Source organism: Prionailurus bengalensis, chromosome E4 (assembly GCF_016509475.1).
Source record: "Prionailurus bengalensis isolate Pbe53 chromosome E4, Fcat_Pben_1.1_paternal_pri, whole genome shotgun sequence".
NCBI lineage: Eukaryota > Metazoa > Chordata > Mammalia > Carnivora > Felidae > Prionailurus > Prionailurus bengalensis.
Genome location: NC_057360.1, coordinates 12,760,916 through 12,785,722, shown reverse-complemented (window position 1 = coordinate 12,785,722; position 24,807 = coordinate 12,760,916). Strand labels below are relative to the sequence as shown.

The 24,807-nt window shown below is 38.6% G+C and overlaps 1 protein-coding gene and 1 long non-coding RNA gene across 3 annotated transcripts; one reads left to right on the top strand and one right to left on the bottom strand.

The window, feature by feature from the left end:
• Positions 1-796: 796 nt before the first annotated feature.
• Positions 797-20,865, bottom strand: GORAB (golgin, RAB6 interacting). Of its 2 annotated transcripts, XM_043568828.1 has the most exons (5): positions 20,724-20,865; positions 14,839-15,196; positions 12,363-12,464; positions 9,822-9,962; positions 797-2,601 (listed from the first exon to the last, which is right to left on the bottom strand). In XM_043568828.1, exons 1-5 carry the CDS (start codon positions 20,782-20,784, stop codon positions 2,145-2,147), a joined length of 1,119 nt encoding a protein of 372 aa, XP_043424763.1. In that variant the 5' UTR covers positions 20,785-20,865; the 3' UTR covers positions 797-2,144. The 2 variants fall into 2 exon arrangements, with proteins under 2 accessions (XP_043424763.1, XP_043424764.1); XM_043568829.1 differs by lacking the exon at positions 20,724-20,865 and having other exon boundaries at positions 14,835-14,936.
• A 266-nt stretch (positions 20,866-21,131) lies between these two features.
• Positions 21,132-24,096, top strand: LOC122476304. The gene is made up of 2 exons (XR_006295451.1): positions 21,132-21,236; positions 23,948-24,096. It is a non-coding gene; the product is annotated as an uncharacterized LOC122476304 (long non-coding RNA).
• The last annotated feature ends 711 nt before the right edge of the window (positions 24,097-24,807 follow it).

Genomic DNA, 24,807 nt, shown 5'->3' with positions numbered 1-24,807 from the left:
CACCCTGGGAAAGCCAAGCAAGGCAACTTTTTCAAAATAATGGTATCAGCGGACCTTTTACAGACATATTTGAAAGCATTTCGCAAGCACGAACACAATCCCTGAATGGGTTATTAAGCAAAATTTTCAAGTGGAGGGATGCAGTGAACTTTATGGCCTGATGCATATAAGAGATACACCAAGAGTTTTAGAATGGCAACGTTACTAGCACTTGAGTTAAGAGAAGCCAGTTGGCCAACATGCCGTAAGTGAAATCTCAGGCTCTCAAATTCCTCTTCCGTAAAGCGAGAGAATTAAATCAGATGACCTGTGAGGTCCCTTCGAATTCATTTATTTCATGGTTCTCCTTTTTCTGTATACCTTATAAATACTTCGACAGAGAATTAGATTGCGGCTACCTGTATGAAGCGAATGTTACAGAACCTCATTAATGATGAACTGTCCTTAACAGAGGCTTATACAAAAGTAGACGGCTGTATCTACCACATGGAGATACGGAATACATGACCGCCATGTAACACTTCAGTATACATACTAAATTGTTGGAAAAATTAAAAAAAATTTTTTTTAACGTTTATTCATTTTTGAGAGATAGAGCATGAGTGGGGTAAGGGCAGAGAGACAGGGAGACACAGAATCTGAAGCAGGCTCCGGGCTCCGAGCTGTCAGCACAGAGCCAGATGTGGGTCTTGAACTCATGGACTGCAAGATCATGACTTGAGCTAAAGCCAGACGCTTAACTGACTGAGCCACCCAGGCAGCCTTGAACATTTTGAAGAGTAAACAGAAGACCATGTTATGGGTGTATCAGACTTGTTTATTCCTTAGAAAAATAAGAGTATTGGACAATGATGTTTTTAGTTTTTATGAATGTCACTCATAAATAAAAACACAACTATCTATGTAAATGCTTCTATGTAAATGCTTCTTCTGTTCAGAGAAGTCAGCATTGGAAGGCTATAATTTCAACCCAAATTACAGAACATAAAAATACACAGCTCATCCACATGAATAACCTCAAATTCATTTAAAAATAGGATGTCCCCAACTTTTTCGACAGTATTATAAATACAATATTATATTTGTCTTTATTCTCTTTTATAATAGGTTTTTTTTCAAGACTTTAGTATTTGCACTTTCGGAATTTCTGATAAATAGATCATAATTTACTGTGAAATTCACGGATTTTGTGACAAAACAACAGTATTTATTTATATATTCACATATAGCACAATGTGGGGGTCAAGTATTAGTGAAGTGATAGTAATTAACGGAGTATTAAAATCACCATTTGGACAATTTAAATGCTTTATGATAGGATAATTAATATCCAATGTATATAACACATATTTACAGACAACTTTAGAAAGAAAATATATCAATTTTTTTTTTGATAATCAAAAGCAGTAATAGATTTTCTGTATTATTTTAGCCTCACTACAGAAACGTTTTCATTGTCTAAATTTAATCAATGTGCTGATTAAAGAAAAGACAATACATTAACAGTAAAATTACGCATGCTAATGGTATATTTGTATGTGTGTGTGTGTGTGTGTGCGCAGCAACTAATCAAAACTCAGGTTGTAAGTTAAAGCCATTTAACAGGCGAACTGAAGACGAAAATGTTACTGAAGCTGTCTGGTTCCTTTTGTTAAATTGCAGCTTCCAAGTTGGGTTTTGCAGCTCAACTACGATCCAATAGACAATTCAATATGCTACTTCTGTTAGTTTTTTCCCCTTCTGTCTCTTTCACATGCTAATTTTTATGTCTTTATGGACTACATAAAACAGGTATCTCATCATCAACACCTCTCCTAGGAAAAGTCACAGGAGTCTGATTAGGTGTCGAGTATCACTTTCCATCTTACTCTTCTAGATTTACCTGGTGCAACACATTCTCAATCGTGTAGCGCCCCTTCCGTCTGTTTAGGTGGTTTGTTTCCACCTGGTATTAAGAGTGCACCAGGAGGACCTGGCCCTGGATCAAGGTGAACGTGTGCCTATATATCAAATAATCATAATGCGAGGGTTCAGAATGTCAAACATGTTCTACTGAAACTAACCACGGTAACACCGTTTTATCAGAGTTCACGGCATAATCCACAACAGACGTTTACCAGCCGCAAGGTACAAACTCTGGCACTTCATGTGGTCAGAGCAGCTGAAATGTCCTTTACAGTAATTTTAACTTCTTGACTTTGGTCTGCATTCAGAAGGGGATTGCTACTGGAATTTTCACACTGTTCATCTACCTTTTGAGAAGCGGCTGGGTCTCGATGATTTCTGTTCTCTTTGGCAAATCCTAAAGTCACACTCTCCCCAGAAGGCTGAGGTGGCCTCTCCAGATGAACCACCTGTCTCCCTGCTTCGGCTTCTTGTTCGCGCAGCAATCTCTCCACCTCCACCTCAAGCTCCAGGGTCTCCTCATCAGCTTGTACATCCAGTTGTTGCATCAACTCCTCCAACTTCTTGGCCTTGCGGAGCTCATTTTGCTGTATGATGGTACAGAGGTGTTCAGTGAGTTGCTCTTTGATCTCAGTCTTGCGCTGTAGCTCCAGCTTTGCCGTCACGTACTCTGCTTCCGCCCTGTCAAAGCGCTTCCTGTGGGGACAGGTACACAGATTGGTCCATTGGTTTTCCACTAAAGAAGATATTCAAAGGAGGTTCTAGAAACAATAATTAAGCTCCAGAATTGGAAAGACGTAATGAAGATATGGATAGTGATACTTTGTGAACACTTGTCCTACATGTTAGACAAGCCAGGCTGTCGCTGCTGAAACTTCCACAACATCCACACTTGGACCCTCCCAACGTAAGCACGTTCTTCTGCACTCATGTCCTCTTTCCGAAGCTGTGCTTGAAGGTTAACTCAGTGCAAACTAGCTCCAGTGGGGCTCCAGTGAGAGCCCTGATGGGACAGTGTTTGTCGATTTCTGTCGCACACACACTACCACCACCAGGGCCAATTTCAGGCTGCCCATGTGGCGCAGCTGAACGCAGAACTGGGAAGAGATACATGACATTGGCCCTGGTGAACCGGTGCAGCCTGTCTCCAGCACACAGCTGGTTAAAATGTAGGAGAAGTAAAGCAGTAAGAGAAGTGAAAAGCAGAAAATCTGTACCTCTTGATTAATGGGTTAGAAAAGGAAGAAATATTTTGGTGGAGAAGGATATGGACAGTGGGTCCAAGGCGAATGTAAATGATACTAGGTGAGGCAAGAAGCAAGCATCGAGTAAGAACATAAAAACTTCAGGCCGGGTTTAGGAAAGGTTTCTCAGTCCTGGCACTGACCCCTTGGACCATATCACTCTCTGTCGTGGGGGAGCTGTCCTGTACATTGTAGGATGCAGAGCAGCATCGCTGGCTTTCTCCCACAAGCTGCTGGTAGCACCCACTACTTGTAATAGCCAAGAATGTCTCCAGATGTTACCAAATGTCTCCCAAGGGGCAAAACTGCCCCCAGTTGAGAATCCCTGCGTTAAGTTGTTCTGTCTCCACTTTGCAACAACAGACTGTTATTTTATCTATTTACATAAAAACTCTGCAGATACGCAATGCCTGTCTTAGAAGTAAGGTAATTCTGGGGCGCGTGGGTGGCTCAGTCAGTTAGTGGCCGACTCTTGATTTCAGCTCAGGTCACAGTCTCAGGGTTTGTGAGTTTGAGCTCCACGTTGGGCTCTGCACTGACGGTGTGGAACCTGCTTGGGGTTCTCTCTCCCTCCCTCTCTCTCTGGCCTTCCCCTGTTCACTCTCTCTCTGTGATCTCTCTTATTTTGTATTAGCTTGACACAAAAAGAAAAATGATCATACATTGGTTCACGGTCTTTGGCCTTTTCCACACAAATTGTTTGTTTTGTTTCATCAGGAAAAGAGATTGGCCCACATTTATCAATGAATTATAAAAGCCACTAACAGTTGTGAAAGCCTTGCTGCCCTGCTGTTATGATTGCCCACATCAACTCAAAGAGAGAAGTAACTTCTGGTACTACAGTTACAGCAACACAAAAACAGGTATAGCTCCTGACGCAAGATTCTGTCTTGAAATGTGATGAAAAAACTGAAAGGCTTTGATTTGAGAAAACCCAGGGTTCAAAACCTGCCTTTGCCATTTACTATGTATGTACCTGTTCTGGTCAAGGCCTTTTTTGGATGTAAAGGACAGACACCCAGTCAAGCTAGCTCAGGTGAAAAGTGGGTTTTATTGTAGGATACACGAGGCAATCTCCCAGGCATGTCATCAGAATCAAAAGCTATTCTCTTTAATTCTCTCATTTTGGCTTTCCAATCACACAGCCCAATATGGCCACCAGCTGTGGCTCCACATCAAATTCACTCCAATTTCTCAGAGCTCCACTTCCAGGAGGAGGACTTGGCTTGGCTTACCTTGGCTAGTTATCAGTTTAAACAGAGCTCTTAGTGTCCAGCCATGCCACGAAACCCAATTTAGTCTATGGATTAAATGTTCTGGAGTTGGCAGCCCATCTTTGTTCTAATCAGGTATGCCCCAGGGTCAGCTTCCGGAATACAAAACACAGATAGGTTCCGAAGGAAGAGGCTGGAGAATATGTGCGCAATGTCTGAAAATTCCAGTATGGTGACCCTTGACAGTATATTCAACTGAATTTTGGCTTATTTGTACAATGGTGATACTAATAGGAGTATAGTATAGGACACTTCGTAGGAGTATTAAGGATTAAACAGTATAAACAAGGGCCAGTGCCTGGTAGGCACTCAAGAAACAGAACGTCTTCAGAGCACCAGAATTGAAATGCATTGTTCGTGTATCATTAGAAACATGTACTGTATCTAAAATTAAAATTAGGCAAAGTTCAAGGACCTCGTGTTTATACTTGAAAACTCTTATTTACATCATGGTCATTTATCATATTTCATTTTTTTTACTATCATCTAGTAAATATAAGAATGACAAAACTAGCTGTTTTTCAATTACCCTCTATGTTAAAAGAATGATTCTAAAGGAGCTCTGCTGGACATGTGAATCCCTGCTTTCCATACTTTATAACATATCCTATTTAAGAATGTTCTTCCATCAAGCTTAAGAGCTCTGACAACATTCTCTACAGGTATATGAATACCTTGTCCCCTACCCCGACTCAAACCTCCTTTCTGTGGCCTGTGGTCTCCCTCAGCCAGCCAAAGTCAGTTAGTAAAGATTTACTGACCGGGCTCATGAATGCTGAATTGAAATTAAAATTCGCAAATAGGTCCCTAGGTTTCCATTGATCTTTCACCCTGGATAAATCACTGAAGATTTTGCATTTTGTTTATTTATTTAAAGTTCTCCTGGCCAGAAACATGCATATATATTCTTGTACAGAGTGATTTATGTTTAAAATATTGATTAATTTCACAAACTGCTCTATGAGCCTGAGAGTCAGGTGGATAATACCAAATCAGAATATGATGACATGTTTTGGGACAGAATAATAAGAGCATTATACATAACACAGGAAGACAAATTGAACTGGAAATGTATTCACAGAATTACTTTGTTATTTTAAACGGACACTGAGTGATTTAATGAATGTTATTTAAAGAATTCTAGAAACTGTCTCTTGGTTTGGGGATCCTGAAATTTTTTAAGAATTCAATGATTAACCCTCGGCATTCCCTTAGGTTCCACCAATCTACTTTTAGTTTTCGGTTCCTTTTCTGAGTTCTACCTCTTTGTAAGTATCAACACATAAAGGTTTTTATCCTTTCTTAGAAGTCTTCCAGAGAACAAACAGAAAAACTACTAGTATTTTAAAGGATAGACTAAAACTACATTTTGCAATTACTGTATGTGCCCATTGTACCCTCTCATAAATCTGAGATACATTACGGGATTGTTGAGATAGCATTTTTCCTGTATCTTGAAACATTTTGCCATTTTATCACCCTGGCATTATTTCTTCACTACTCATCAATTATTCTCATTTCTACAGAAAAAAGATTAATAAGAAAACATAGAATGATGGAATAACCTAAAAGATGATGCCACAGTGAAATAAATCATCACTGTTTACAGTAAAATAAATCACTGTTTAGCTGCCTTACTGTGTTATCCAAAGTATTACAACATCTTTAACTTTTTTTTAATGTTTGTTTTTGAGAGAGAGAGGACAGAGACACAGGCAGAATCCGAAGCAGGTTCCAGGCTCCAAGCTGTCAGCACAAAGCCAGATGTAGGGCTCGAACCATGCAAGAACTGTGAGATCATGACCTGAGCCTAAGTCAGATGCTTAGCTGAGCCACTTTGGTGGCCCCTATGTCACCTTTTAAAAAGGTATAAAAAAGGACTAGAAACACGATATTTGTAATCTGTTCTCAGCTTTCATTGAACACAGTTCAGAATTAGTTTTTCTAGCCACAGTAGCAAAATAAAGTTGACAGATGAAGATATTCACCTCCTAATCCCCAGAACCTGTGAATATTATCTTACAGGGCAAAAGGTGTGATTAAGTTAAAGATTTTGAAAATAGTTTATTCTGAATTATCCAGTGGGACCCTAAATATAGTCACATGTGTCCTTTTAAGAAAGAGGCAGAGGGGGGCACCTGGGTGGCTCAGCCGGTTAAGCATCCAACTTCAGCTCCAGTCATGATCTCACAGTCTGTGGGTTCGAATCCTGCATCGGGCTCTGTGCTGACAGCTCAGAGCCTGGAGCCTGCTTCAGATTTGGTGTCCTCCCCCCTCTACCCCTCCCCTGCTCACGCTCTATCCCTTTCTCTCTCTCTCTCTCTCAAAAATGAATAAATATTAAAACAAAAAGAGGCAGAGGAAGTTTTGAGAGAAGAGGAGGAAGCAATGTGACTACGGAGACACAGAAGGTAGTGGTGCAGCCACAAGCCAAGGAGTGCCTACAGCCACCAGAAGCTGGAAGAGGCAAGGAATGGATTCTTCCCTCAAGTCTCTGAAGGAAGACTGACGCTGCCAACACCCTGGATTTCAAACCTCCAGCTTCCAGAAATGTAAGAGAATGCATTTCTGTTGTTTTAAGCCACACAGTTTGTAGTAACTTGTTATGTCAACCCTAGGAAACAATACAAGGCAGAAACAGACAACCTAGGTTCTAGATAGTGAAACTGATCATGTGCGTGAAATCTCAAGAGTATGAGACTTCAGAAAACACATCCTACGTGAATTTTCTCAAACTCAGAACCAATGATTGAAAAATATGTATCTAAGGACAAAAAGGCAAGGTTACTCTCCTAGAGTTAATAATTTCAACAGAACAAACTTGATCACACAGTATTTTACAAGTACCTGTAGCATCTTATGTTGTGAAAGGATGTAACTGTTCTTTCAACTTTTAATGTTGGGGGCCAAACATTACTTGAAAAAAAGAGGACTGCTATGCTTATATTCTTATTAAACTTTTTAATAAAGTTGTTTTCCGCAATCATTATTTTTACTTTTGTAACTTAGACATAAAATGACTGCACACATTTATGGACATGCGTGCATATGTGTATGAGCATGTGTCTATGTTAACAAGAGTGTCTATTAAACACAGATGGCAAACAGTGCTCCTAGTTCTTCCTGGTACACTAGGGGTCAAAGAGATGCTCTACACACATCCACTCTTGTTTTACAAGCTGGTCTATGCAGCATACAGCATCCTTGAAGTCACAGATATGAATAGTGGCAATAACTCTCAGTTTGGCTCCCAGAAGCTCTGGTCTCCTTGGAGGGGTCTACCCTAATGCTGTTCTATGGAAGCCGATTTTAAAGCAAATTCTGGCCTATTCTGTATCCAAGAACCTTTTGTGGACACAGCACTGTACCAGGTACTATAAAACTACAATATCATTTTTATTAAAAAAAAAAAAGAAGTCAAGGAAATCTCCCACAGAGATGGGACTGTCGTGGGGACTGGCTACCAGTAGAAATCTAAATCACAATACTGTTATCACCAATCTCTAATCTCTCAATAACCGCAGATGTAAATTTAGAAAACATCTTAATCTTATGCACGAACAAGGTACGATGCCGGTCCCAGTCACAACTGTCTATGGCTTCTCTGTGACTTACCTCAAGAGTTTAGGATTTTAAAAATAGCCTCACACATCAAACATGGATATTCACATACAACTATGCCAATATCAGTACCATGAGAAATTGCCATCTTTAGTTTAAGAAATATAAAAATTTATGTCAAATTTTTTTCCTACAGAAACTAAAGTTTCATTAAGCACATTTTATATGATTGGATGTTTTCTTTTTTAACCAGTAAACCCACTTTCTTTGTGGTTCTCTGAAGAATAAAACTATGACATTTCTTATATAATGTTCAATATACAAATGTATCCTTCTCCAGTCTCCTCCAGGACAGAATTAAAACATAATCAAATGATTTTCGGTTGAGGTATCTAGAATAATCTGAATTATTCATATTAAGGTCTACAAAGGTCTAGGAATGTTCCTCTGGTAAACTTAAGTTACAGAGAATAACATATGCTAAAAACTAGGCTGAGTTTAATCTTAATAAAATCTTGGTTACCTCCTTAATGTCCTTATTAATAAAAATAGGAACCTCCAGTTATCAGCTACTGATGGCATTAATTTAAGCAGTTAATTAATAAAGGCAGCCCATTAAGTCTAATAGCATGTGGTCAAACAACAATTACAAAAATCACAAGGACACCACAAACCTCTTTCTTAATAAACGGTGAATTGAAAACACAATCAAGCATTTCCGCTTTATTAAACTGTTCTATAAACATTCTGCTGCTGTGGTTTACCCTGGACTAATGAGGCATTCGGATGGATTTCTAGTGTTACAGAGAAAGATGCAAAACTGAGTCATTAACACAGCATTCCCTTGTGAGAAAAGACAAACCGGGATGATTAAAGCAACGCGGGAAGGACTGAAAACCCTGAAATTGGACTTAATTTTTTGCCCTTTTATCTGCTTGCAAGGTTCATGTAATTCTTTACATGTGTTCATGCATTTTAAAAATACTCCATGATGATTTTTTTTTCTCTAAAATGCCAATGATTGAAACCAAGGAAACACATGATAGCAAACTATTATAGACAGAATACAATCGAAAAGAAAAAAAAAAAAAAAAAAGGGAAAAACTTCAAGCTTTCAAGACAGAGTGGTATTTTCTTTAAAATACTTGTAGCCTTTTTAGGGGCGCCTGGGTGGCGCAGTCGGTTAAGCGTCCGACTTCAGCCAGGTCACGATCTCGCGGTCCGTGAGTTCGAGCCCCGCGTCGGGCTCTGGGCTGATGGCTCAGAGCCTGGAGCCTGTTTCAGATTCTGTGTCTCCCTCTCTCTCTGCCCCTCCCCCGTTCATGCTCTGTCTCTCTCTGTCCCAAAAATAAATAAACGTTGAAAAAAAAAATTAAAAAAAAAAAAATACTTGTAGCCTTTTTAAAAAAAAAAGCTGGATCTTCTTTCTTTGGTGAAAATTGACATGAGAACCAGGCTCATCTCTAAGGACCATCTCAGATCATCAAAATTTCTTAACAGAAAGAGTACAGACTTGGTGTTAAAATAGCAGAATTTGGGGGCAAGTCATTAAGACTCTTAGAGTCCCAAGCATTATACAGATGATTGACGGTTTAGCAAAAAAGACTAAAACGTAAATAAATAATGCAAGAAATGAGCTAACAGGAATAAGAACAAGAGTAGGCCAGAGTGAAGGAAGAGGCACTGGATTTAGTACAAAACAGGAATAAACAGAGCACCTGATGGCCTGATGGGACCTTTAGGAGGCTTAAGTGATGACACACATGAAAGCCCTTGGCCCAGCCAGCAGTAAATACTTCTGAAATTTCACTCCTGATTCAGAGTTCTCTCAACTCACCGAGCGTATGAATACTCAAGGCTGGCTTGATCAATCCGGTTCCTGAGGATCCCAATGTCAGCTGACACCATGTCATCTAAAGCCTGTAACTCCTTTTGGATCCGCTTTAGTTTCAGGGTCTCTGCTTGAGTTCTTTTAGATCTAGAAAAATGAATAGAAAAATAAAAACATTTTAAAATCACGTACCCATACGCAAGAGAAGTGAAAAAAGCAACCAACTATATATGATACTATATATGATAGGATTATAATGTATAATTTTTAAAAATCAGAAAAAAACCACAAATCGAAATATAATAAACACTGGTAAAATTTTGGTATATCTCTAAGACTGCATTTGTGCTATTTTCCCTTATTCTAAGCTTTCTGTTTTCCTATGTACCAGTAATGAACAAGTGGAGTTTAAAATTAAAAACATGATACTATTTGCATTAGCACTAAAAAAAAAAAAAAAAAAAAAAGTAATACTTAGGAATGAATCTAAGAAAAGAAAGTACAAGATCTGTGAAGAAAACCACAAACTCTGTTCTATATGGAAAAGGTAAAATCAGGTATATATCAGATCCATACTTCACACCATATAAAAACAAACAAAACATTCTCCAAATGGATTAACATATAACATTATCATACATTTTCATACACAAAGGAAAGAGTAAGATTTTTCAAAATACCAATAGTTCACTTATAGGTCTATATTCATTCCACGAGGATGAGAATAAGCACTAAAAGAACGTTATCTATATTCTCTTTACACAGAACATCTAAAATAACTTTCCAAATTTCTAGCCTTAAATTCTTGCTCAGGCCACCTTCATTTGTCCAACACTTAGTGGACAGAAAGAATGGACCCTTACGTTAAACACCATTTCTTCATGTCTATTCGGTCTGAACCTTCTTAGGACTCATTCCCCCAAACTTTTATTGCTTTGATTCCTGTGTTTTAGGCAAGACTACAGCTTAAAAGCACATCTAAGCTCAGTCCTCTCAGCACCCCAAACACAGTACACACTGAAGAACAGAATACACAGATACAAAAGCCTTTAATCTGATTTCACTCACTTCAGAATTTCACACCCATTCTCACAGGAGAATAAAACTCCCACAGAAAACCACTATCTTGCAACTTATATTCTCCTGATTTTTACTCTATTATGCATTTCCCCTTGTTTTCTGCCCACAGAATTAACAGTATGATTCTTTTACTTCAAGGACTTCATTGGTGCATTTATCACTAATCTAACCATGTTGTGTTTTCTCACATTTCAGCCTGTATCACTATTTCGTCTTAAACCAAAAGCACATCAAGAACAAGCGCTGAGCCTGTAAATCCTTTTGTAAAATCCCTAGTGAACAGCCTCTCCAACCACTTCTAAACTGAAGACTACTGAAGTGATTTTCAAAAATCACTTTTCACTTTGAATAATCATGGTTTTTTCTTGAAACCTAAGTTCAGTAAGTTGCACATTTCCTGTTTCATGCAAATCAAGTGGGACCAGCTGGAGGGGGGAGAAATCATTTTCAAATACATATATCCTTTTGACAGATAAAATTCTCCATTACTCTTCTACCTACCTGCCTTTCTCTCTATCCTTGTCCCTTCCCCTCCCCCTGATACACACGGCAGTTTCAATACATAATAGTTTTGCCAGGCTTTTCTGGAGATCTAAGAAGAAAATGCCAAGAAAACTTGCTTGCATTTAATTCTCACTATTCTCAATCATTGCTTCACTGACTAAGTTTGGGTGGGTTCCTAAGGCGATAGCACACTGGAAAGCACAAACTAAAAGGGCAGAAAGAGTGGGTGAGGGTGGAAAGCGGCTCAAACAGGAACATTGCTGCTGGAGGCCATCATGATGCAGTGAAGGAAAAGGAACTGCTGACAAACTGACGCCAGGAGGGACAGAAAAATCGAATCGCACACAGTATGGCAGAGTACTCACAATGGTGACCCCGACTCATCGATGAAAGGTTAAATTATACCATGTATCAGTGGGGGCAGGGTAAATTCTTTAAGAAAAATGTCCACAGAAAACACAATTAAAACTTCTGGAGTGGAAGTCATTTATGTGGAATAGTCTTATTCTTCTACATGTCACAGGATTAAGGCCTCCCCACGTCAAAATTAAAACCTGCATTTGTTGCTAATGCACTTACACTGATGGCTATTCACTGCTCCCTTAGAATGTAATTTATTTATACCAAATAAGTTTGGTATAATCTATGCTTACAAAGTCCTCCTTAATGAATTAACACTGGAATTTCTGTATCATTTATAAAGGAGAATTATTTTAGTGAGCCTTAAAAGTAATGCTGTAGAGGGGCACCTGGCTGGCTCAGTCGGTAGAGCATGTGACTCCCGACCTCCGGGTTGTGAGCTCAAGTACCACACTGGGCGTAGAACCCACTTAAAAAATTTTTTTTAAAAGAATGTTGTAGAGAAAATATCAACTTATCAGAACAGACAAGGGAAAATAAACATAAAACATGACAGAACTGACTGCAGGTTACAAACAACCTCTCCTAGTTCAGATGCCTCACCTTTCTGCAATAGCTTTAGCCAAAAGAGCTTTCTTACGTTTATTTTTCTCTTCCATAAGCCGTTGTTCTTCTTGGAGGACTTCCCAACGAGATTTTTCTTGCCTAGGGAGCAGAGTATAAAAATGAGTTTCTGAAACCCCATGCCACACCTTACCAGTCTCAGGCCTCTATGTATAAAATTTAATCAACCACATTATGTATATTTTCCTTCAAAAGCCCTCTTAAAAGGAACCCATCTGCAGCCCATTATTTTGTTCTAATAGGAACAAAGATTATCATTTGAAGTCAAGAAGTCTTACATAAATTGGCCCTTTGAAATCCATTATATGTATATAATCTAGGAAGCCACAAACTGGAAGCCAGAGTACTGTGGCATTTATTAGGAGTACAAAGAAAGTTGTGTAAGTTAATTATGTATTATATGCAAAACGGAGAAAATTAATTGGCATGTAGCTAATGTCGTATCTTTTAGAGTTTTCTATAATCAAAGTCTCTACCATTTAACACCCTTAAGACAATAACCAATGTTTATTTCATTTTTTTTTTCAATTTGCTCACTTCTTTCCATTCTGAGACATTTTTAAACAGAGTGAAACACTATGAGCTAAGACTTGAATACTGGACTCCAATCTGTCCAATTCTGAAAGTAGTATATTAAAATTTCCCAGAAATTTAAGAACTTGATGTCAACTCAAAGTAATGACAAAGCTATTTATTCCTATTATTGTCATTTCTTATGGCTACTGTGTCAAAAATCTCTATTCCCAGACCTACTAACCACTTCCAAATTTATCATTTTCTTTCCCTTCTTAGAGTCTCCATCTTGGTACAGGCACTGGTCCTCTCTCATTTTGACTACTGCAGTAGTCCAGCCCAGCCAGCACCCTCCCCCAAATGGGCTGCAATCCTGACACGTGGGTTTTCTCTAACCATTGTTTTGGTAAGGGCATCTCTCCTCCAGAGGCCTGGGTGATATTCTACTGCATGGGGGAACTCACTAGGTAGGAATTCTCAGCTTCCACATCCTTCTTCATTTCCCTAATTCTCTACTACTCTCTGGCTTAGCTCTTGCCTCTTCCAGAGAAGGGAGATGTCATCTCTGAGCATTCTCTAGGATACAGCTTTCCTTTCCCCTTCTTGCAACCTCCAATTTCTCCTTTTCAATGACAGTTCCTGAGATTACATGTCTATGAAAATTTTCCCAAGCATCTAAAAAAAAAATTATTTTCCCAACAACGTTCAATCTAAATTATCCAACTCAATTTAAACCCACCCTGCCCTACTTATCTCAGGCCTTTGCTGGTAAACTACACTTAAAGACATTTAAATACATGCACTTGTTTGGGGTGCCTGGGTGGCTCAGTCAGTTAAGCGTCTGACTTAGGCTCAGGTCATGATCTCACAGCTTGTGGTTTCGAGCCCCAAGTCGGGCTCTGTGCTGACAGCTCAGAGCCTGAGCCTGCTTCGGATTCTGTGTCTCCCTCTGTCTCTGCCTCTCCCCTGCTCACACTCTCTCTCTCAAAAAATAAATAAACATTAAAAAATTTTTTTTAAAATGCACTTGTTCAATGTTGCTTTCATAATTTACATGGCTTTAGATCTCCTGTAAAAATGATTTCTCGGTTGTAAACCCCTGGTGGGCCAGGAAACACTTTAAACTTACAGTACAGAACCTGGATCAGAGAAATCGTAAGTTACATCGAAATAGAAAGACTCAGAAAATGGAAAACAGAAATGGCAACCTGATAAATCAGGAGGAAATACGAGTGGATATCAAAACAAAAGGTATAGGATAAAAATTCTGAGAAGAATTCGTAAGTCATACATAGAACAGCAATTTCCACAAAACTGTTTCTAAACTAAATTCTGGAGGTGGTTTCTAATATAAACACATTAAATAAAGAATAAAAAGAAATCTAATGATGTAGCTGAATTGTTTTATCAGTCCTCTCAATTTCGTACACACTCTTCTTTGACCATCCCTTCCTATCTTTTCATAAACAACCTTTTCCAGGCCAGTGGAGATGGAGTGAAGCTGAAGAAGGGGTTCGATCTGGGATGAGGGGGAGCACTATGCATGTAAGAACTGCTTCAAGTGAGGGTCAAGGGCAGACACTTTGGATCCAGAAAGATGTGTATGTGAACCTCAACTCCGCCATTTATTAAGCTATGTATTTGCTTTGGGAATAAAGCATCTTTTCTGAGTCCAAGAAATCTCATCTGTCAAGTGAAAACAATGAACATGTATTATAAGGCTGCTATGAAGACTACATGGCATAAAACATATAAAATGCCCAACACTGACTGGCTTACAACATATTTAGGTGGTAGCTATTCTTCAATAGTTTATTCATGATGTTTCTAGGTTAGAATATGAAAGAGAAAACGTTACAACTGTATTTCTTCAAAGCCCAGTGGAGGGGAAAAAAAAAGTTAAAATGGAAAAAAAATCTCAGGGATATATAGACTTACTAACAATTCCACTTTCTTTTTTTCCATTTTGCAATCTGGCTTTGGAGGTAGGACCTCAGTGTTTTTGTGACTATCATGGGAATTCTCAAGTCCCGGTTCCCTTGGTTGACTTTCAATCCCCTGTGGTTTTCCATCACCAACAGGAGAAGTGAGTGTAAGAGGATTAGGAGGAACAGGGGAAGAAGAGTGTGGTTTTTGAGTATTAAATCTTGGTTTGGGTGCAGAAAGCAGCTGCTCTGGAGGTACTGAGCTTGATCCATCTTGAAGTCCAAGTTTTTGGCTTTGCTCTTGAAGGGCTTTTTCTCGCTGAAGTTGTTGTCGACTTTTCTTCACAGGGAGACGCCGCTGCGGTTCAAATGGATCTATGTGAAAAAGAGGAGAATTCCTTTGTGTGAGCAACAAATAATTAGAATTTCTCTAAGAAAATAAAGCATTAACATTAATAATAACTCCACAGGGTTTCTCCCCCTTCTCTACCATAAAAACCCAGGGAAAAACAGCCATCTTCCTGTAGTATTTTTGACAGTTCTTCTATAATCATACTCTTAATATTTAACGAAAACTATCCCAACTCAAAATTGAGCTTAAAAGAAGTCCATTTGTCTGTTGAGTTAAGCCTCGGAATAAAAAGCAAGGTTTCTTTTTCAACTTGAATTGATAACTGACTAAGCAATTAACTAATCTGACCAAGCAAAGTAGACAAATGAATTCTCTAACAGGTCTTAAATTTGACTTATGATTCTATTTGCTCTCCTGAAATAAAATGGTGGTTGCGGTTACAAATGGGCTGCACTCTTCTTAAATAACAGATCTTAACCAGTTTGATACATAGGTAGATATTATACATAAAGTATAACTGAATGAAATCTCTTATTTCTAAGAATGCTAGTTAACCCTCAAATGTTAGCTTTCATCTTCCAGAGCAGTGCAAGGTTGTCTTCCCCAAAGTTAGCTAGCCATGAGTCAATGTATGCAACCTAATTTTAACAGCAGCCTGAACAAACCAATAGAGGAAGAGAAAACAGGGAGAATTTTTTTTTTTTTACAAAAGCACTATAAAATAAATAATACCCCTATTATACTTCTTGGTTTGTCCAACCAGTGTTAACCTTGTAAGGCAGAGTACTGGAGAATTTGACTCACATTCATATTATATTTAATAAGAACTGTAAATGGTATTGTTTATAAAATGCCTGGGAAGTGAAATTGTGGTAAGTTCTTATTAATTAACTCAAATAGGGCTTTTAAAATTCTGCATATTGATCCATGAAGCAACACAAGCTTATTATTTAAATCTCCCAAAGGAGAATTAAAAGCTCTGGAGTCACAGTTCTGGCACAGCTTTTGTTCAGCTCAATCATCGTAGACAAGTCAATTAATTATTCCATAACCCAGTGTTTCCAACTGTCAAATGGGTTGAAAATTTACCTGCTCTACTTAACTCATGAAGTTACTGTAAGGATTAAATGAGACAGGTAAAATATTTTAAAACATAGATGTGCCATCGCAAGTAAAATGTTATTACTGTTGACTTTAGCCAGGAACACAAAGTAACCTCCTCTATCTTGAGACAGGAACTTATTCTTGACTACTGATCTTTATGTACACCATAAGAAAATGCCATTGAGCTTACTTCCTGGTTACACTCACTAGTTGAATTATTCTTTTGCTTTTCACAGAAACTGCACAGGAGATTAAAAATGCTACAATAAAATAATAAACAAAACAGTAAACAAATCAGGCCTGAAACAATAAATAGAAAAACTCCTGGAACTAAAAAGCCATTATAGCAAGGTTGCAGAATTCAAGATTAATATACAAAAGTCAACTGTTTTCCTATGTACCAGTAATGAACAAGTGGAGTTTAAAATTAAAAACATGATACTATTTGCATTAGCACTAAAAAAAAAAAAAAAAAAGTAATACTTAGGAATGAATCTAAGAAAAGAAAGTACAAGATCTGTGAAGAAAACCACAAACTCTGATAATGAAATCAAAGAAATAAATGGGGAGATATTCTATATTCATGAAAAGAAGATTCAATCCTGTCTTATTTTGCAAATATTGACACAATGATCCTAAAGTTTATATGGAGAGGCCAAAGACTCAGAATAGCTAACACAATATTAAAGAACAAAACTGGAGAACTGGCATTACTTGGCTATAAAACTACAGTAATCAAGACCGTGGGCATTAGTGAAAGAATAGACAAATAGACCAATGGAACAGAATAGAGACCATAGGAATATTATAAAGCTTTAAAATAGTGTGGTATTGGTGCATAATAGACAAACTGACCAATGGAATAGAACAAAAGAACCCAGAAACAGGTTCATACGTGTATGAAGCACTGGTATATGACTAAGATAGCATGGCCTATCAACAGCAAAAGGTGGAATCATTCAATAAATCGACCTGAAAAAAAAAAACCCAGCTATATGGAAAAGGTAAAATCAGATCCATACTTCACACCATATAAAAACAAACAAAACATTCTCCAAATGGATTAAGGATTCAAATGTCAAATCAACATTTTAAAACTCTTATTAGAAACACATTGCTTTATACAGTGTTTTGAATCTATATAGCTTATAACAAAAATGATTCTTAAAAATGCTTAATTGAATATAAGGACTAACATCTTATGGAAGGGTACTACTACCTCATGGTAGGGTACTAAGTGAAGACACAGAACATGTGTACAAATCTGACCATATTAAAATTAAATTCTTTGTTCATCATAAGATTAAAGTTAAAAGACAAGTTACAAGCTGGGAGAAGATATTTATCGGAGAACATATTCATAATATACCTGGAAAAGAACTAGTATCAAGAATAAAGAACTCATGAATATTTTCTTTAGACATTGACAGCATTGTAGTTGCACTGTTTTTTCTATTTCCAATTTTTTAATTATGAAATAAATTTATTTTTTATTATAAATCACACATCAAATACATGTATTTGCTACAGACACACATCCAACCTGTATGGATTATTAAAAAAAACAGTCACATTTAAAAAAATAAAACATGGCTAGAGTAGACACAACTGCTATTTAAAGATAGGCATGTTATCCTCTCTTTTGGAACACTCAAGATAATTGTATTTATTGCCCTCCAAATCATATTATTTGCTTTTATTAAATGAAATGTAAGTATGAATGACATCTATCATTGACTGATGGAAGCATTTAATTGCCAATGCTCGAGTCTCAACTTTTTCTCCTCATGCCATGGTGCACTCCCATATGACAACATGAAAACACAATGACGAGTGACTATGTGGAAGAGTCATCTGCCAGTCTATGTTAGACATGAAGCTATAAAGAAAAATAAATCTTTATTATTTTAAATAATTGATATCTTACGGCTATTTGTTAACTGTAGCATAACTTGTCTCAAGTTGATTTCATTATTACCAATACTTTTAAAATTTCCTACGTATTTGCCCCTTCCTGATCATATTCCCCCCTTCTAGTACTGGGTATTTTGATTTCCTATATTCCCAGAAGAATATACCTGCTTTGTACGATTTTGACCTTCTACAAACGATATCAGGTTGTATGTATTTTTGTAACTTGTTCTTTTCACACATTATATTTATGAAATTTATACACGTTAATGTATGTGGGTATAGTCCATATATTCCCACTAGCTCTATACTGGCCCACTGAATGGCTGTATAACAATTTATCCACTTAAAAAAATTTTTTTTAATGTGTATTTATTTTTGAGAGAAAGAGAGAGCATGAACAGGGGAGGAGCAGAGAGAGAGGGAGACACAGAATCACAAGTAGTCTCCAGGCTCCGAGCTGTCAGCACAGAGCCCCACAGGGGCTTGAACTCACAAACCGTGAGATCATGACCTGAGCCAAAGTTGGACACTTAACCAACTGGGCCACCCAGGCACCCCTATTTATCCACTTTTATTAATGAACACTTGGTTTGTTCCCAGCTTTTCAGTATTATAAATAAGAATGCAAAGAACATTCTTGATTTTCCCCAATGTGCACATGGGGTTTCTCTAGAGTATGGTCATCCTTATTTTTGCTGGCAACCAACTCTACCTTCATGGATTAATTCTATTTTTAAGGTTGGAGAACAGCTGGAAGGAGTCTTAAAAATGAAAAATCCAACTCCTCTACTTTCACACATGAGAAATCCAAGGCAAAAAAGATTTAGAGGCAGAGCTAGGAGACCTATATGCCAATCACTGTGTCTGGTTATGAGAGTACAAAGATGCTAACATGTGTTCTCTTACTCATGGTGGTCATAGACTAGGGGTTGGTGTCTATGCTTTAACATCTCACTACGAAATTATAGGCCTTGAAGCTAAGGTCTTTCCAGCCCCTCTCTCTCCCAAATTGTAAAGATATTTAGAAATGAACTTCCACAAAATGAATCTATTGTTACAATTTAGTCTATATTAAGTCTTCTTTCCCTTGGCAAACTCACCTCTACTAACACATAATGCCTGTGAAATGTTCCCAAGTTCCGCCCAACCCCCAGCAGAGTCAAGTTCCTGCTAGCTCTGTTAACAAGCTCTTGTAAACTAACTATTATCAAATTATATTATAGCTTGTCTCCTCAGTAGACTATCAGTTCTCTGAATACAAGGATGATGCCTTGTTCATCTTAGTATGTAGATGTACTTACATAGTATGTACTATGTATGTAGCATGTATGTAGCTTTAGTATGTAAAATACAGAAGCTGATACCTCTAACTTTGGGTCAGACCTGAAACAGGAATACTTGTACTCTGTACATACGAATATGGGAATGGATGTTCAAAACAAAGAGCAAGAAAGTTTGAGATTAAGTTTGATAGTTAATTACACACCGCAGTGTAACTTTTATGATATAGTTTTTAAAGGCCTCTGGACCAGTCAAAACTTCCTCCATCTGTATAATCTACATTGGTCCTGTATTCCTACTTTACTTCCTTTTCCACTTGTTAGCCTTATTTTTACATCTATGCTAAAGATGCAGACTTACCTGAACAACATCCAATTTGATCACGAACTCTAACAAAAACCATGCCAGGGCTTACTGAATTTTCTTCCAAAGTATATAAATTATGGTACTAAGAGGGATGTAAACTCACAGAAGGAGTGTGCAATACCAGGATCACCGTATAGAATTTCATGACATTACATTCATAGTTTATGTCACCAAGGGTTTCTCACCAAATAACAGTAAACTTAATTCCTTCATTAAGAGGAAACAAAATAGTACAAGTCCGTCCAATAACTACCTACAAAGCCAGCGGGGGAGACACATTGTAGCTTACAACCGTCAATAGGTATAATTTCACATCTAACCTTTCAAAAAGTCTTGGTTTTCTGACTCTCAAGAGTTACACTTTCAAAAGTCATCTGGCAACCAGAAGTGAATGCAAGACTCCAGATGTATTAAGAAAAGCATCGTCGTTTTGCGTTTATTCAGATCCCTGTACTCCCTTGTTCCCAACCATTGTCAACTTACATACATTCATCACAATTCGAATCTGGTGTGTGCCCCTCCCCCTTCTTTTACCCCAACCCCAACCCTCCAGCCGTGGACTTAAGGCAGCAATCTTCCCACAAGAGACGCCGAGGCTGTAGGCTCACTTCCTCTCCCAAGTCCCGTCCCTTTCACGGGAAAAGTCAAATTCCTGAAGCGGATTCCTGAACTTTCTTACCTGAAAGATCCCAGTCCCCTGGACCCGCCCCTCCCGCTGTGGCTCCCACCTCTGGAACCCCTCAATCCCCTCCTCCCGTTAGAGCTCCTTCCCCAAACACCAACACATTACCCTCTTTCCCGCCCCCTACCCCCTCAAAAGCTGCAGCCCCGCCCCTTCCCCTCTAGAGACCCAAGGATGAAACCTCTGCAGGCACGTCCCGTTACCTTTAGTTTGCTTCAGTCGCCTCAGCTCCTCCTCAGAGAAGCCGGCCCAACCCCGCGCCATCCGCCTCGGCTGCCAGCGCCCCCAGAACGCCCACACCTCAGAGCCCCGACTGCCAGCACGACTACCCAGTCACATCCGGGTTCTTCCCGGCCGCGGCCGGCCGACCAATCAGCGCGTCGAGCTCTGGCTACAAGGCCCCCGTCGCTTGCTGCGGGGTCCTGCTCCCTTGGAGCTGCCTCCGGCGGTGCCGGACAGCCGGCCTAGGGAAAGCTCGGCCGCTCCGACATTCCTGTCTTCCGAGCCGAGTCAGCTCTCTCTTCCTGTCTCCTGCTCTCGCTGGGTTAATCGCTTCAAGAGATAAGGGAGGGACAGGCGACGCGGATGAGGGTGGAGATAAACAGGCAGTTAGGAAGTGGCTACAAGTCGGCGGCGGAAAAGGGCGGGCGCACCTGCCTCCGGGGTCCTCGGGGAAGTCACGGGGGCGGTACCCCTTACCCGCTAGGTCTGGCCGGGTACGAGTCGGGGCTCCTGGGGGGTGTTTTCAAAACTGCGCCGGAATTGTCCTGCGAACTGACCCTAGAGAATGTTCGGATTTAGGCTTCTAATTGTGAAGAAACATTTCAGAGGGCCGGGATATAACAATGGGGAGGGAGCAGACATGTTCAGCAGGGTTTCTTTGCATAGCTGTCTCCCAATTAACTATTGATTGTGAGTTGTTTCCATGTGTTGTGAATGGTTCTCGAAGACCTGTAGCCTAAGGAATGCTTAAGTCTTTCCCCTTAAAAATGGTTCCTTACCAGTTTTAAGTTCAGAGGAGACCATGGTAAAACAGTATCGGCGCTGGGGTATGGAGAAATACTAGGCTTTTCTCGCTTGGAGTCCTGATTTCAGTGTTCTGGTTCTATCCTGAGCACTTCTCTGGGCTTCTGTTTTCTCATTTTAAGCAAGGTTTCAAACGCCAAGATGCAAGCGTTGTCAGAATACAGAAATGGGACGATTTAAAAGGGATCAGCTATTACATTTTTCATGTTTCTCATCACTAAAAATGCGTTTTTTAAAAAAAAGCATTATTTTGGCTTATATTGCAAAATCCCGAGTGTGATTTTGGTTTTAGTGTGCCAATATTTTAAAGAAAATTCAAATGAAGTAGACAAAATACCGTACCAAGAAAAGAGTTGGAGTCGGTATTTCAGGTTTAGATAGGTATAGTTAGAAAGTGAAGGATATTTGGAATTCCTCTCGTAACCTTTGAACTTTTAAACTTAAAAATGATTTCTGAAATTTAAGAGTGCACAAACCCTTCATTTTATTTTATTTTTTTCAACGTTTATTTATTTTTGGGACAGAGAGAGACAGAGCATGAACGGGGGAGGGGCAGAGAGAGAAGGAGACACAGAATCGGAAGCAGGCTCCAGGCTCTGAGCCATCAGCCCAGAGCCTGACGCGGGGCTCGAACTCACGGACTGCGAGATCGTGACCTGGCTGAAGTCAGACGCTTAACTGACTGCGCCACCCAGGCGCCCCAACAAACCCTTCATTTTAAATGTGAACTCATTTTTCTTCACATTTAAAAATTAAAGTACCATTCAAAAGGATTGGCGAGAAAGATCATCAAGTTTTGGAACATAGACTACATACTTGAAAGGTACAGATTTTCTAGCAGGTAGGGATCAGTAGCAATGGTTATTAATTCAGTTTCCCATTTACAAGCATCAGCCATGTAGTTTCATCTAATAAAAACAAAGCACCTTGTAGGCCCCTGTTAGCTTTTATATGTAAACTTTTTTTTTTTTTCTTTTAGCTGAGGGTGACTTTCCAGAATTCTCAATAACGTTAATAGAGGTGGAAATTATGGCACTTCAGGAGGTTTGTGTCAGCCATGAATAAGAACCAAAATGAGAGTGAGATTATAGTAAAAAAAATAACATCTCTGTAAAATTACAGTTTCCAGTTTACAAGGTTCTAACTCTTGTTTGTTGTTTCTCTTGGCTTTCCCTCATGGTGACTGTTTTCTTCAAATGTTATGTAAATTGGGAGCTTAGCCTCAAAGAAGTTTTTTGTTTTATGCAAGTCCTCTGTATCTTGGATTGAGAGTTTTGCAGATTGATTTTGCTGGGTGCTAGAACTTTCAGTTGCTTTAAGTCAAATTTAAAGTAATTTTTTCAACTTGTGATATAAATTTGGATCTTTTCCCCTGTGTATGATCCAGGGGTCAGGTATCAGTTTTTTGTAGGTGCCCTTAAAATATACATGTATATATTTCTTCTGTATGGTAACTACATATATAGTTAACAGCAGGCTTCCTACTGCTTTTGTAGAGCAGTAGGCTGAATTTTTTTAATCCTTTGTTTTCACATGGATCATCCTTTCCAGGCTCTGAACCCTTATTTCAGTGATCTTGCCTTCAAATGTGTATAGGAGTCCCAACACCCAGCACTTATACTCGGGTAGAGTCCCCCTGGGGTTTGCTTTCTACATCTTTTTTTCTTTCTTTTAAGTTGTAGAATATATATACATATACGTATATGTATATGTATATATATGTGTATATATATATATATATACGTGTATGTGTATGTATATATATGTATACATATATGTACATGTATATATACACACACATATATATATATATATATATTTTTAAATAAAAACATGTTATATGTTACTCACCGGTTTTATCTGTTTATGGCCAGAGGAAGCCATCTGTGATAACCTAGACCACTATATTCCCTCCAATTGATTCTCTAGCAGAGCAACTAGAGATGATATTTTTAAAAATGAAAATCTAATGTGTGTGCCTGGTTAAAACTATAAAATGGCTTCTTGTTGCGCTTTGAATAAAATACCAGTTCTTACATAGGCCTGCAGAATCTGACACCTGTCTACCTCTCCTAAGTGACCATTAGGCTTATCTTTCCCTTTACTCCACAGTCCCTATACTCCCGCCAAATTGACTTTCTTTAGAGGTTTGGAGTATGCCAGGCTCTCCCCAAACCCTACTGCCCCAGGGCCTTCCCAAAGGCTGTTCTATTTGGCCATAATAATCTTTCCCTTGTCTGGCTGATTTCTTCCTGCTTCAGGTTTTGACTTGAATGTCCACTTAGACTTTCAGTGGCATTCCTATTCCCGTGGTTTTTATTACTTTAATAGCACTAATTACGACTCTTAAGTAATTTGCATTTGTTTGTTTACTTGTTTATTTTCTATTTCCCTCTGTTAGGTAACAGCTCCATAAGATCAGAGGATGCATCTTCTATTCACCAAGTGTGTTACAGAATGTTTGATGCCTACTGAGCCTTCAGATAAATGCTGAAAGACTAAACCTTTCCAAGTTAAGTATTGAGATTAAACATCCCCACATTTCCTGTATTTTGAGATTCCTTTCTAGTATGAATTTCTGTGATGGCGAATAACATTAACCCCATTTATTACTTATTGCTTAGTTGCACCCATGGACTCATTGGTTAGTAAATAAAAAACTAAAATTAGGTTGAAAAGAATCAATATGCCCTTTTATTTTTTAATAAAGCCTTAAAATAGTATTTCAACAGTATTCTGCAGTTCTCAGTAAATGGATCTTGCACATCTTCTGTCAAATTTATCCCCAAGTAATTAATAGCATGCTCCTTTTAAATAGCACTTTTAAATCGATATTCAATTTTGTGTGCGTGTGTGTCTACTATATAGAAATAAAGTTGGGGCGCTTCGATGGCGCAGTTGGTTGAGCGTCCGACTTCAGCCAGGTCACGATCTCGCGGTCCGTGGGTTCGAGCCCCGCGTCGGGCTCTGGGCTGATGGCTTGGAGCCTGGAGCCTGTTTCCGATTCTGTGTTTCCCTCTCTCTCTGCCCCTCCCCCGTTCATGCTCTGTCTCTCTCTGTCCCAAAAATAAATAAACGTTGAAAAAAAAAATTAAAAAAAAAAAAAAAGAAATAAAGTTGATTTATGTTTGTTGATCAATCATGAGAAACACACTTATTAGTTACAGCAGCATTTTTTAAGGTAGATTTCTTTGGATTTTCTACATGGGTGATCATGTCTGCAAATCACAATTTTATTTCTTTCTTTCCAATCTGCATGCC

Bases quoted from the DNA above. Each gene is read 5' to 3' on its own strand.
- GORAB (XM_043568828.1), bottom strand. From the start codon at position 20,784: ATGGCGCGGGGTTGGGCCGGCTTCTCTGAGGAGGAGCTGAGGCGACTG. The intron at 9,963-12,362 runs GTGAGGCATCTG...TCATTTTTCTAG, and splicing joins GCTAAAGCTATTGCAGAAAG to ATCTAAAAGAACTCAAGCAG. The intron at 2,602-9,821 runs GTGAGTTGAGAG...CTGTCCCCACAG, and splicing joins CTTGAGTATTCATACGCTCG to GAAGCGCTTTGACAGGGCGG.